The 15,666-nt window shown below is 35.2% G+C and overlaps 1 protein-coding gene across 2 annotated transcripts in view; it reads right to left on the reverse strand.

Annotated features, from left to right (window-relative positions):
- The window catches only part of unm_sa1614 (un-named sa1614), a 51,615-nt gene that overhangs the window by 22,247 nt on the left and 13,702 nt on the right, over positions 1-15,666 (reverse strand). For both annotated transcript variants that reach the window (XM_039776605.1, XM_039776604.1), the window contains exons 3-9: positions 15,274-15,419; positions 14,567-14,641; positions 13,958-14,007; positions 12,331-12,460; positions 8,506-8,591; positions 3,288-3,363; positions 2,925-3,011 (exon numbers count right to left, since the gene is read on the reverse strand). In XM_039776605.1, coding sequence (XP_039632539.1) covers positions 2,925-3,011; positions 3,288-3,363; positions 8,506-8,591; positions 12,331-12,460; positions 13,958-14,007; positions 14,567-14,641; positions 15,274-15,419 — 650 coding nt within the window. The remainder of the gene's footprint in view (positions 1-2,924; positions 3,012-3,287; positions 3,364-8,505; positions 8,592-12,330; positions 12,461-13,957; positions 14,008-14,566; positions 14,642-15,273; positions 15,420-15,666) is intronic.

A 15,666-nucleotide genomic window follows, 5' to 3' on the forward strand; every position in this document is an offset into this window, starting at 1 on the left:
ACCAGGCTTCTAAGTCTAAAACCTGGAGAAAGGGGTTTGAAGCCCATAAAAAAGGTTATGAGTATCATAAATTCTTTTACTATAACAAGTGCCTAACAGTTTACTTAAATCAAAAAACAAAACTCAGCTCTAAAGGATCTATTTGAAAATAACCAAACTTAAATACTGTACATACATTTTCATGCCTCAGAGAACATTCATATGGAATTTGCACGTTCGTACATTCATGCATGGTACATTTATTAATAGCTATAAACTTGCTTGGTAAGTGTGAGTGGGTAAGTGACAGGCACCATTTCTATGGATGGTTTCTGCCTTGCACACAAAACTACTGTAACTAGTTTTGGCATCCATTGATTCTGAACTGGGTAATACAACAAAGTGTACATGTTTTGCAACTGCTGTGCAATTTTTCCTTGGTTAAAAAAAAAAAAAGTCGACAGTAGCATGATTCATGGAAAGTATTTAATCAGAAGATACATGCATCATATATCAGCAACAAATCTTTCACATGGCAAGTTTATTTTTTTGGCTGGAATATTTTAGCAATTTTATAATTTGCCAGGTTCAAAAACAGTGTATACTGTATGTTAAAATATCTATATATACAATTCACTAAGGCAAGACACCCATGGAAAGCATGCCGGAAGGGGCGTGGATTCACTAAGCCGCCGACAAGTAAGACGCCCATGGCGCACGCAGGAAGGAGCCACGGCCACCAACTCTAAGACCATTGGATACGACGACAACTTGCAGAACCACGCCCACCAATTTGGACGCAACATCATAGAGTCTACATGCAGCTTTGAGCCACGTTGACTGTTCATAGAGGCATGTTTCTTGTGGAAGTGAATCACTGCATGCAGCGTGTAAAACAATTTGTCCCGAATGTGAATCGCTGTATGCAGCGTGTAAAACGCTGTATTGTATGTTGCCCTCTCTAGAGTTACATCTTTTCATTCACCTACAGTCGTATACACAATGAAGTTAGCAGTCTTTAAAAAACGTGTTTTTGGTTATGAAACACGAATGCGTGCACCACAGCAACCTGTTTTACATGCTACATACAGCAATTCGCATCCGCGACAAACATGCATCTTCTTACAGTAGATGCTCCTGCACTTTGTACACACCCCCCCTCTCACCTCGCTACTACCGTGGTCAGGTGTCTTGGTTGATTATATATAGAAAGGCAGCCAAAACCACACAGAGCAATGAAAAGTCTACGTGAGTCACAGGTGCATCTGGACTGTACAAAGACGACAGCGACTCGAGTGACGAGTTGGAGGTGGGCACATGAGCAGGCAGTGCATACTGGACGAGAAATCAGCAGACTAGCATGACGGAGGGAGCGGAGTGGACGTCCTTCTCCTCTCCTCCTGTTCCACCCTCCACGCCTGAGCGCCGCACAGACGATTGTGTGTTGGTTCGTTCCGTGCATTGTTACAATGTTGCTTTTCTTGCTGATTTATTACATTACCGATTTTTCAAATGTTAATTTTCTCCCTGTGCTTAAAAATCATCAAAAAACTGGCCTGATTATGCGGTGTATGGTACGCCGCGGGTTGGCTAGTTACATATAAAAATGTCTTTTGCTTTTGAGTTTAAAAGACATAAAGTTGAGAATGGTAAACCTGATATTCACAAACCATCAAGGTAATGTTCAGAAAAGCCACAGAGTAGATTTAGAAGACCAAAACATCAAGATAAAGATATTCTTGAAAACTAATGTGGGTTAAAGAATCACTATAGGAGCAAGACCTGGCCTGAGCATTCCAAAAATATAAACATTTAAAAAGACGCAGAATATATACAGTAATAATACTGGGCAAAAAGTAAAAGCATTTTATTTATTATTCTTCATCAGGATACAGCATGTCTTACTATAATCAATCCAGAATGTTTGTCTGTTTATGACTTCAAAATCGATTTCCTACAATAGTTGGCAATGCAATTTCCTATTCCAAGTGTACAACATTCTCCCCCCGATAATGTCAGATGGATAATTAATTGATTTAAAACTTAAATATGAACAACATAATGCTTCTATTTGTGGGCACCAGTTTTCGCTGTAAACGTTGCTAATAAATCTATAATTTTTTTGTTATTAGCTATTCTTTGCATTTTTGAAAAAAAATCATTTTCTAAAACAGAAATCCAAATAAATTTCAAGCCACATTTTATTAACATGTAGCCCATCAAATAATGGACACTGAACTTCACTTGTTCTTTCTTCTTTTTCTAATTTAACCCTTTTCTCTAACAACTGCTCGGCACTCAACTAGTTCTCCCATAACTAATAACTGGTAGTTAGAAATCAGTGCAACATGTCATTGTGTGCAGGTCAATGTGCTATTAAGACACAGAGCCAGTACGGAGTTATCCAGTGTTATCAATAAATTGAAGAACAGGGCAATGAAATGCAGAGACTTAAGCTTTTATATTATAGATTCTAGATTCAGTTCAATGCAATTTATTATTGTATAGGGCTCTTCACCGAGCATAGACTCAGAGCTATTGCAGATATTTAAAGAAGATATTTTCTCATTGGCACCCCCACCTGCAGTTTGTATGCTGTATGAGACAAATATACAGTCATAAAAGTGTAAAACGTATATACTCTGTTATCACTAGAACACTTACTGTATTCATCATGACTGGCTGCTCAGAAAAACTTCAACACAAAGTACATTAAAAAGTTATCACACTACCTAGGTTTTGATTGCTTTGCTCCAACAACATATTTGGACAACATGTTTATAGAAGCAGGTCAGATATATTAAGAAAAGACCCTTTATCTAGCAGCTCTAGACCACATGCTGCTGTGTGGTGAGGTTTTTCTCATACAATTCTATGCACTTAAGAGAGTGACATACTTACTGGCCCAGTCAAACCGCTCATTCACACCATAACTAGTGACTTACCTCTTTCTGCTCAAGCTGAAGGCTTGGCTTTAGTAGGTCTCGTAGCAAACACAATTGCTTCTTCTCCTCATCTTGCCGTTGCTTAATCTGAGGCAGAGGACAGCAGTTCTGTTTTAATTAAACTTCAACAATTTCAAGACTGGCTTTTCTTATTCCTGTTTTCTTAACATTCTACAAAGCTAAGTATAGCGTTAATTGCTTTTCAAGCTCCATAGGGATAACTAAGTATGGAAAACATTTTAGGCTATGACAACACTCCTACGTGAGACAAACTCTCTTGAAGAATGTTACTCAGAAGTCAAGGAAGAGAACTCTAGGCTGCAGGAAAAATTTGAAATTTGAGCACAGGCTTTGGATACTCACACCAGCAAGCTCAGTGGTCAGTGCTTCAATATACTGCTTCAATTTTTCAGTCGTTGTCAAGCACTCCTGGAAATAACTGAGACAGTAGGAGAATGTTAATTCACTCAAGTGAAATTAAAGACCACTCTCACCTTTACCCTCTATGTGGGATGACCATAATGAAGTGCTGAAGAAATCAAAACTAAAAGCAGAGTCAGCATTACACAGACTGAAACTCTGCTATGTGGGAAAACAGATAAAAAAGTAAGAAGAGAGTTGTTGTTCGAGTAATAACACTGTGACTGTAATCAAACTTGGGTCAATCACCCACCACATCTTCGACTACGCCTCTACTTACAAGGAGGACATCTCTCATTTTATATTTCCTTTTTCTGATTTGTACTCGACACACAAGGTAACTAACCCTTCCCCTCTCCATAAGCCTATAAAAAGATTTTACTCTAAATAAAAGCTGAATATCTAGCTGTAGAGTTCAACTTTCACAGCAGTCACCACAATAGATATGTAGTAGAATAAGAAAAAAATAAGTGTTAATTATAAGGCTAATTTGGGTAGAAAAGCAAAAAAGAAAATTGGAGAAAAAGGAAAAAAAACATGGGGAAACTGAATCCTAAAAAATGTAGGATACCATTCAATGACCACAAAAAACAGCAAATTCCAATTGCTATAATGATTTTGGTAAAGAAGAGCTTAATAATACAACTTAAGACAGTTCTTTTAGATTAAAGTTTCCACAAAATTATGTGAGGATTAAAACACTAATATACTACAGACACTAAAAACAAACAACTTTCCAAACACAGATAAACTGCAAACACCAGTGTCTTTAGATTAAAAAATAGTCGTGATAACATTTAGAGACCTTCACAAATGAAATATGAAAGTCATCTTCAAAAGAGACAATTTCATATGACAACATTGTGATTTATATAAAAAAGAAAAATTATTTTGGGAAAAAATTTTTTTTTAACATATATGATATGAAAAAATAAATAAACTATAAAAATCAGGAAATCTGCTATGTAGCTTGGGTGTGTTAAAATGGTCCAGATTCCATAAATCTGATATGAAGGAAGTTTAACAGGAAGAAGAAAAATATATGTATACAATTTTTAATCTTCTTTTGCAAAAATCTTCAGCCAAGATATCTCACAATTTATAACCATTTACAGTGCGTGGCATGGATGTAACGAAAAGCATGCAGATGGGTCACATTTGGCAAAGAACATGATATGGTATGGTTTAATGATGCTTGTTCCACCAACAAGGATCAAAGCTTTTGCCACCACTGTTTCAAAATTGGTATAAAGTAGACAATTTCAATTAATCTGTAACAAGTACGCTCAGAGATGTCACTTTTTTATTTTGTTTTTTATTAACAACAAATCAACTGAATTAGCAAATACTCGCAAAGCAGATACTGTAAATCTCTATAGATAGACTTGAACAAATATATAGAAAAAACAAAATATACATTTTTACATGAAGGAAGAAAAAGACAGCATATGAAAATATATCTACATACAGATATAATTCAAAATACAAACAGGGTGTAAAGTAACACCTTGGTGTAGGTGGCAACATAAGGAATATGTTCTGAAATACAATATCTAATCAGTATTCATCATACTGTCTTCTATATCAATATTCTGGGTTTCAAATTCATACACACTAGCCTCATTTCAGACTGTGCACATTCAAGAACTTCGTGACAATTTTCAAACTCAAATTCCCCCATTTATCCCTCACTACTTGCATTTCTTTTCTGCTTTTCAAGGGGTATAGAGCACAGTGTGTATCTCCTTACTAACCTGGCATGCTCCTCTGTGACAGAAATGCCATTTTTAAGAACTTTCTTTTTCAAAAGAAGAATCCCTTCACAGTGCACACTACTCTAGTATGGTTCTTGATATCTCACTCATCTTGCACTCCATGCTATGAGGCCTGAATATGAACTAAAATGTTAATTGTCCATGGCTATCTGGCACACAGAATGCCCTGGAAATCACTGTTGCTTTTACTATACAAAATATATTATTCCATATACAGTACTGTATTTAAACTTGTAGATTTTTCTTACATCAGAAGGGAAAACCTTCTTTCAAGAAATGTTCATCACCAAGACACTTGCAAGCATAAAGGTAGACATCTCTAGAGTGATTGATCCTTGGTAGAGAAAGCCAAAGAGGCCATAATTAATTGTTCCCTGGTTCAAACAACATACCCTGTATATCTACTGGGCTAAGCCACAAAGAACACCTACACCCAAAGTAATCAGCGCTGCAAACAATATTTATACAGTATTCTACAACTGCCTGAAATCAAATAACAGAATGCCACATCCTTGAAAGACAGTATGATTAGGTTAATAATGAAATGCCTAAAAATTTACTCAAGTTGGGAAAAAAAAAGTATCTATGGTGTGCTAAACAAATCAAAAATAACTAATTTTCCATATTACTTCTTTTAATATTGTTCAGAAATCAAAAATAAGGAGTCATTTTTATTAAATTGTTTTGGGTTTTATTTTTAAATGGAATTATTCATTTATGAAATAGGTTATTGATATCACATTACTTTAGCAGGTAAACATGTTGCTTTAAGTTGCACTAATCTCTTTGACCTAAAAAGAATTGGGCTTTAATGAGAAAATCTGCAATTCCCAATCCCACAAACCTTGTATACCTCTTACGGGGACCAACTTAAAGGTTACATTACAGAGTGATATGAATGTGCCAGTGCCACTCACCCATTTTTTTTCCCACTTCCAAACAAGAAGGCCAGAACCCAGAAGGTGAGCAGTGACTTTGGCCCTGACTCAACCTGCGACCTCACCTCAGGATAAATTCTGCCACATTCTTGACGTGACATTCATGTACAGAATACCAAGGATGAAGGTGCACGTCTGTTGTCCAACTTATCAACAAAAAACAAACCTCATTAAACTGATAATTGTCTTCAATATAATCAATGGCTGAGTACTGCTGTTCAGTATATACTGTGTATCTCTTCCTTGTCTGAAGCTGAAGGATACTCAAGTTTGTATCACCATTAGGTCAGTGAGTGGAACTGTGCCTTCTCCTGAGCCTCATTGCTCCTCTGCTTTCTGAAATTATGGACTGCCCAGCTTAAGGTCAGATGAGGCAACTAAGAAAACTATATTTTGTATTCCAAAGTCAGAGTATTTAGCACTGGTAGATACCATATATGACCATTTTTGACTAGTGTTACTATTGGTTCATGAACATATATTTGGGCCTGCCAACATGAACCTCACTTTACAGACAAAGCTTATCAGCAAGTTATTTTACTGAAAAATCTGCTGATCTGAATTTGGTCAGCTACTTCTGAACACTCTGAAATTAAAAGTGGACAATTCAAAAAAGGAAGTTAAACTCCAACTTTATAAACAATTACGCATTTTGAAAGCTATGAACACTTCTTACTTTACAAACCTTTAAATCAAGTGGATGTGGAACACTACATATTATTAATTTGCTTGACTATTTCAAAAACACAGTCACTAATTATCTGAATCCACTTTTATCAAGTACATTGTCATAGAGATCACTGACCTGGTCACTGTCAGAAACTTGCCTTACTTCCATTTACAACAGGCAGGTTAGGTGCATTGGTGATTCTAAATTGTCTCTAGTGTGCTTGGTGTGTGTGTGTGTGTGCCCTGCTCCCTACCCGGGGTTTGTTTCCTGCCTTGCACCCTGTGTTGTCTGGGATTGGCTCCAGCAGACCCCCATGACCCTGTAGTTAGGATATAGTGGGTTGGATAATGGATGGACGAATGGTAACAAGAACTGAGCTGTAAATCTCTGAAGCACATCATATTTATATTTGATCCACTAGTGTACTACGCACCAGTAAGTGAAACCAACAAAGTATTTTATTTAAAATTTATTAAAGCCTGATGCCAATTGCCATGAGTCATTCATTTCACTTACATTAAGTTTACTTGATAGTAAATTTAAATGATTTAATTAGCTAACTAACTAAGACAAAGTCCATATCCCCATGGAACTTCCAGCTTCACCTGCTCATTAATGTTAGTCACTCATCATTTTCAGTTGGGTGTCTACTCAACTCCTGCTCCATTGTTGGTAATGGGAAAGTATATGTAAGATGCTTTCATTTACAAACATGGGGGATAAAATGACATTGGTAGCTACTGGAAAGGGAGCATGACGCTATTTTACTTGGGTAAATTTAAACTAACAGTATCTGGAAATTTGGCTTGAAGCCACTCATTGAAGTAAACTGCATTCTTTCAGATGGGATGAGAAAATGAAAACAACAGATGCCTACTCCCCATGATGTTTCACCCATTTAACAGTAAAGAAATCACCAAACATCAGAAAATAGCACTGCGTACACTTGCATGGCATTCTTTACCTAATAATATCAGCAATAATCAGCTACTTATTATTTCAGATGGCTGTGTACTGAGAGAAAAAGCTGTCCAATTCTGAAACCATGCAATTTCAATTACAGCTGAATGATCATTGTACCACTAGTTATCCACAGAACTAATTAAATAAGCAATGTACAATAAAAGAGCCAGGAAAGATAATGATTTAAAAGACCACAGTGAGTGCATCCACCCACCTGTAAGTACAGACAGCATTCAGTGAGAATAGTTAAGAAAAAAGAAAAAAAAAACAGAAAGAGGTCAGTGGGAGCAATCAGGAAACACAAGAAGGCTTTATCAATGACACAAATTAGTCAAGGAGTGGTCAAAGTTATTACAGAAGGTTACACAGGCATAGTCATAATACGAAGAAGACAGTCAGTGAGAGCAGAAAGGAGTTGGAATTAACAGTGAATGCAGAAAGCTATCGGTGAAGAAAGAATAAAGCTACAATAGAACTTAAATTCTACTTTATTGAGACGTGTATGCAGTAAATGATATTCAAACTTGCATGTCTCACATAAACAAATGAAAGTAGTACAATATCAAAAAAAGAGAATGAATACAACACCATACATTAAATGCAACATCAGACCGGGTCAGTGACATCTGTGAACAAGTGAAGAGAGGGTTCAATTGAGCTCAGAGAGCTGCCAGGAAATGGCCAATTAGTAAACTGAGAAGTCATAAAGCAGAGATGGAGGAAAGAGGACAGAAAGCACACAGGGCAGTGCCAAAAGAAAATAATGAGTACAGAGGATCCAGACTGTGGTGAACTAAAATGAAAACTTTGCATACTTGTACTGGGAGTGGTAGTGCTTGATGAGATTCTGCAGCAGATCCACACCTTTCTTGGTCTTGATTTCATTCACTTTGATTAAATACTGAAATGACCAAAATAAAAAACAACACAGGATCACGGCCAGGAAGGTAAAAAACCTTTGAAAATGTATTTTAAATTTCTTTTGAGGGGCTCCATGTGTGTTTTTGAATCTTAGTGAACTTTATAATATGAATTTCCTGATTAACACAAAACGTGTAATATCCAGTCATTTTTTTTAAATGAACTTTAAGTGTGAGTTACAAATAAGAGTATATGCATCCATATCAAATATGATATTCCCTAAATTTGTGCTGTTTCAGATTTTTGATATTTGCAATACAACTTATTTATTTTACCAATTCCCAAAATATTAAAATTGTACTTGTAGTAAACCCCATTAAGTTGTTTAAATCTAGTATGTTACGCAAAGTTTATGGAATACAGATTGGGAGGACATAATAATTTTACAACAGGAGCCAATTGTTCATGTGTGCCATTTATGATGCAAAATAATAAAGCAGCAGAGGAACAAACACAAGATTCCTCACAAAACAATATTAAAGACTGTAGAGAATTTGTACCCAGCTATTTTCAAAATTAAAAAAGTACATCTACTTTTAGTTGTAATCTATTAACAAAAACAAAAAATAACATCAAACTCATGGTAAATCTATTTTTCCAGGGCTTCCTGTTAAAATTGGAGAGAAATGGTGAGAAGGTACTCAATAGGTGTGTATCAGCAGTGCTGAGGAATACCAATTGTAGCAGAACTAGGGTGCTGTACCGTGTTAGCCATTATGAATGTAATGAGAGGTCAAGCAAAATGACATTTTTTTTGGCTAACTAAAAAGATTACAATATACAAGCTTTCTAGTGTATAAAACTTCTCATATTTTTTTCAGTCATTATTTAAAACATTATAATATTCTTATTTAGTAAGAATACTACATAATATTAGTAGTTCTGTCTTTAAATTGTATCTTCAAATATATGGGGATTTAGTGACATACTTAAAGAGATCATGAGGCACCTTAATAAAAATTCATGATTTAAGTGGTTTAAATTTTAAAAGTGCTTTATTAAAATGTAATGTTTTCATATTTTAAAAATTTCATTTTTATAACTGGATGAAAATATTTTTTCAACTTGAATATAAACTTCTTTCAAAGTAAGAACAAACACAAGTTATAATTGGGTTTCTAGAACAACATGCCAATTCACAACAGTAGCATTAGTATAATATTTTTGAATAAAGATAATAAGGCAGCTGTTTTCAATGGAATCCAACCTTTAAAATTAGTCAAAAATATACACATCAAAATAACTTAATAATTTGAAATAAATGTTAAAATGAGCAATGCACAAAATTTATCTGCAGCCTCCAATGTAGAATTGAACACTTTATCTTCCCTTTCAGTCATTAAAGCAATGAATGCAGTCTGTACATACACTAATTTGATTCTGAAAGTATTTTTTATTATTCTTCTTGGCAATAACCGAGACTCTTACAAACGTTGCAATAATAGGCTATTAAATGAAAGTAGTGTGTATATAATTTAATAACACAATAAAAATAATACCACAAACAATTATTTATCCTGCTGCACAAGTCAATATAACTGCTGACATTACCATTTTAATTTTCTTTTTAATATCCATAAAATCAGGTTATACCATTCAAAAGACACATACATGGTAAGGAACATAAGATAAGGAAGCAATAAATTGAACTATTGGGGAGAAAGAGATCTCTGTAAAGTTCAAATAATATGAAGAGCGATATCCAGTGATCTAAGTTATGGAGTACCACACACCAATAAAACATTGACACTACTGTATATGTGTAATACACAGTAATTGCAACATTATGAAGGACACCTATTATGTTATACTTTTACACCAGCAAAACATCATTATTTCATAACAGGAACGCTAATTATGTAATTGATTGTAATGTAACAAAGAAGTACTATCCTATCATCTCTACCAGCATTTTAGAGAAGGGATTATTTCACTAGTGAGACTTTGAAATAAAGCTTATGTTGACATCAACAAAACACTGTTTATATACAACCTGAACTTTAACCCTGTCAATTTCAACAGTGCATTGAGAAAAGCATGCGAAAAAAAAACATGCAGGAAAAATTGTGCATAGCAACAAATTGGTTCAATACTGTTTAAATATTTAAGGTAAAATAAACTACTTGGAAAAAAATAAACAACCCTCAGTAATAATTCCTCCATTACATATACAGAATACATCTACTCTCTATATATAAAATCCTAAGCCTAAAATTTTGTGAACGATTTTATGTCACTTTTTTGTCACGCTTCAAATTGGGCCTATTTTAAAACCTACATATATATGTTTGGTATCATCCTTTTCAGAATTTATCGAACTTTAATGTGATGTTGTTAGATTTTCAGATTCCGTTTTTAAATTATAAACTAAAAAATAACAAGAACTCACTTCCCGCGAGACGAGACTTTGTGCCAAGAGATTTAACCATGCCCGGGGCCAGAAATAAAAGACAAAGAGTGGGACAGCTGTTGTATAGGCTTTTAAATGTTCGAAGTGCTGCACGAGACGTAGGTCACGCGGCATGGCAGCAGCAAGCCAGCAGCTGACTAAGCAAAGAGGAGGGTTAAAAAAAAAAAAGTATTTGTTTACCATTGTACCACCGTTTAACAGGGGGTTTCGGAGGAGCGACTGCGTCTCCTTGGCGTGCATTCAGCCCCCCTCTTCACAACGTGAGCGTCAGAGACATGAAGTGTCTGACGTGTAGCACAGACCGGGGGAGTTGGCGAGTGAAGCGAGCAGGGGAAAAACCCCCCAAGTATAAATATAATTTCAATTATGATATTAAACCATTTTTGTGAATATAGCTTTTACCACTGAATAAAGTTTATTTCTGGCATAAGCTGTATTTATCTTGATTTTAACAGCTCTAGCTCTGGAGGGGCAATTATGCACAAGCTCTTCAAAAGCAGCAGGCATTTCATCACAAGGCATGAAACGTAAGTTAATAACATTTTAATTTGAAGGATCACCTTTAAATTGTTTTTGTATGTGTCCACTAAATTAAACTCCTGCACCTTTCTCCACAGTGACTCCCCAATATGGAAAAACAGCAGCTTTGGCAAAAAAGAAGACAGTTTTGCATGGATGCTGGCAAACATGAATTGTGAATACTTGGCAGTAAAGGCGAGGTGAACTGGTGTACTGCGAGATGACTTTAAAGTGGATAAGGACAAACTGATTTTAATAGCCAACACCACACTACTAGCCTCGAGACTTTTCTTGAGTAACTGGAAGAATCTCAGTAACCTCTTATAATTCAGTGGTTGACTGCCATTCTACATTATTTGAAATTAGAAAAAATAAAATTTTTGCTTATTGAATCTGTCCAAAACTTTTTATAACAGAATTAGCATTCATCCGGGGTTGTTGGGGAAAGATGCTTTTTTGTGTTCTATTATCTCCCTGCTCTTCATTATCGTCTTTTTTTCTCGGTTGGGTTAAATTCTTGTTCTGTTAGATTTTGTGTTTTTTTTTTTAATTTAAAATGATCTGGAGATTTTCTTTCCCAAGACTGATTCTGAAGTTATTTGCTGTATAAGCTCTGCAAAATGTATCTGCTTGAGTATACACTGTGTTCATTTCTCAAAACAAAATTTAAAAAAAGGCAATATGACACCTTTAATGCGAGTGTATTTTTATCACTGTGGACTTTTGTCTTGCTCACTTTAGTCATGCAATCATTTCAACATTTAAACCCCAGGAGGACAATGAGCTTTACCTCACACATCTGCAGCTGAAACATGCGCCGCTCCTTCTCCAGCTCTTCAGCAATTTCCCCGCCACTCACCTCGGTCCTGACCATTCCATACTGTTTCGCCAGTTCCCGCTTCTCCTTCTCAATTTTGGTGCTGTAAAGACAAAAGTATTGGATATGAGGAATAACAACTGGAGAAGAACAATAGCTGTCAGTTTGTGATACAAAAAGGCATTTTTATTAATCCATGGAATAAAGATGGCTGGACAGCCAAATGAAGAGCTCAAAATCTAAGACATCTTCATGCTCCTCTTCATTGAGATATTTTGGTCCTACTCCTTCACCTAGAATTGACGCTATCTTGAGATAAATGAATACCAAGCAGCAACCAAACCAGCAGCACCATGTCATAACACAGCAAGGATGGATGAAATGTAAACTTTAAGATTAGTGGTGAAAGGGGGCAAGGAGGTTTTAAGAAATACACAACGTTGGTCTCTTTTTAAAGTAAAACTACTGCATTCACTGTGATGTGTTTTAAATTTTTTTAGATACTGCATATATGCTGAACATTTTTACATTTTCATAAACAATAGTTTACATATATCTACAATTATTAATAGACAGAAAAAATTATTTTTATTTAAAATCAGAGCCATTTTCAAGTGGAAACACTGAAAATAGGCAGAATGCAAAAGAATAAAGATAAGCTAAACAGCAGAGGAAGATTATTTTCTTAAAACAAGGTTTTAGGCAGAGTTCTATAGAATCTTCAGGTTAGTAACAGAAGAAAGAAAAATGTTATTCTTGTAAATAATTACAAAGAGAAAGAAAAGCTTAATGTGTTTTCTAAATCCTTAACAGCACTATTATTATACAAAAAATGAACAATGGGATTGGGACTGTTCCTTGTTTTTGGTTACCATCACATGATATTCTGTATTACTCAGCTAGTTATTTGGCAATTTCTTTCTCTATGTTAAAGATAGACAAACAGCCAACAGCTCCAACAGAAGAGATTTGTGTATTGCCTGTCTTTGTGAACCAGATTTTCTTACTCTGAGGGCAATGTGCAAATTTTTACTGTACGTGCCACAATGAACTTGCTTTAAAGTCAGGCTATAATGAAGTTTTTCTCAAATGATGGACAGTTTTGTCCTTCCGTCTATGGTTGGGGGTTAATGGTGTTAGAGAGGGTTGATGACAGTAAGTCCAAATATTTTTTTAACCTTCTTTTCTAATTGAAAAGAACTTGCAGTCTATCTAAACAGCAAGATTTAAAAAGGCAAGAGCCCGCCTAAATTTGGACCTTAATTTATCAACAATCATGGCAAGCCAATTTAGAGTTGCCAATTAATCTAAGAATGGTCTTTCAACTGAAGTCCCTAGAAAAAATTATGCAACTCCACCGAGAAGGTGTGGTAACTCAGAATCACAAAAACATCCAAGCATTAAAAGCCAGCAAGAATAACCATGACCATACTATGACATTAATCCAACCCCAAACAGATAAATGAGAAATGTGTTTCAATGATGCCTGACTTAAACTGTCATGTTGCTTCTCCACACCTATCCATATATTTCTTCAAATGCCCGTCAGTTACAATGACAACAGTTTTGTCAAACTCAAAGGGATCCAATACACACTTACAATTTATTTTCATAATCTTTCCAGGCTTTATCAAAGGGCTTCTTAAGATCCTAGAGAAGCAGGAAAATGTAACCATTAGAATACAACAATAAAGGTTAGTTGGAGATCCTGATTTTGCACTGCATGTATCCAACAAAATGACAGTTTACAATAAGTGTGATGCATAATGAGCTCTTAATATTACATTATATGTAAAACATAACTATTAGAACAAAATTAAGAAAACGCCTCACTTTTTTTAATAAATATGACAAAAAAAACTTTACATTTCTGCAGTGTTGTTAGTTATTGGAGTATGTTTGTAGATAGGAATCTCAAATAATAGAAACTAAGACTCAGTATAAATCATTACATATATGGAAGTAAACACCTGTGTACATTCTCTATATGCAACTTCATGAATGTGAAAATATATATGTGAGGGATGTGTGTGTGTGTTAGGAAAAAAAATTAATAAATTCAGTTTATTTTTTAACACTTAACCTCTTTGTATGCCAATGATACACCTACAAATGTCATACAGTGTACTTTGAGGCATGATTAATTATCACTAAGGACATTTGGTTCTCCCAGCTATCTGCCAAGATGATTGGTTTAGATACTCCTTACCCCTTTGACATCCTTTAAGTCGCCTTTTACTAGGGAATCCAGAAAGAAGTTTATGTTGTGAAAGAGACTCTGCAACTGAAAACAGAAATGACAGTTTGGGGTTCAGTACTCCGCTATGCAGCATATAAGTATGCAGTGTGAGCTGGTTATCAGCAGCCACAGTGGCACTTCCACATTCTGGTTATATCATGGTGTGAGAGTGTGGGTTGATAACGACACAACATATTCCGTTAAGATTATCATTCTACAGCAGTACTTTAATGCCTTGCTTAACTTCTGGAGGCCTTGTTTTTTCCACACCATAATAATATTCTGGGACATGAGATTGATACATATGCCACCCTAAAGTGAAACTGTCTTGCCTGTAACCATCTAATCAAAGAACTGAACCCACGCTATCTGCCATACACTGAACACAAAGAAACAAAGTGCAAGGGCTGCTTGGAAATATACATAAACACAATGGCAATGCTCACAATTTTGAACAAAAAGCAATAACAAGAAAACTCTTACAACAAACTAAGAAAAAAATCCTAGTGACAACAATAGCTGAAAGTGATGGCCTATCATACTGTAAAAACACAGCTCTGAACTGTGCATATTTTCTACTTATCCATATGTTATTACTGCTTTTATCCAAATGCTAACCTTTTTAGTAAATCATTTTACCTCTAAACTAGAGCCAAACACATAAGTTGATGTCCTACCAGATTCTTCATTGGTGTCAGAGGCTCCTTTGAAAATTCTGCAAACTTGTTAAAGGCAGTTGCAAGTTCATATTCTCCATTATTTCTAAAATTCTGTGCAAGCCTCTCCATTGAGGCAATGTAGTTTTCCAGATGGGAAATGTGATCTAAGTTAAAAAAAAAAAAAACAAACAAACAAACAGTTCCATTAAAAATAACAGCAGACAATTGATCATTTCCTAAACTGGTGTTCAGATATATCAACTTGAATTAGGTACAGGCTTCAAAAATGTAAAGTGATGTTTACTTACTGCCCTTGACTGTAATCTGCACTGTTAGTGAAAATTAATCCCATACAAACTCAACCTGAATACAGCATTTTGAATGACATTATTACTATTCAAATCACTGTTC

The sequence above is a fragment of the Polypterus senegalus genome, chromosome 14 (genome assembly GCF_016835505.1).
Source record: "Polypterus senegalus isolate Bchr_013 chromosome 14, ASM1683550v1, whole genome shotgun sequence".
NCBI classification, from domain to species: domain Eukaryota; kingdom Metazoa; phylum Chordata; class Cladistia; order Polypteriformes; family Polypteridae; genus Polypterus; species Polypterus senegalus.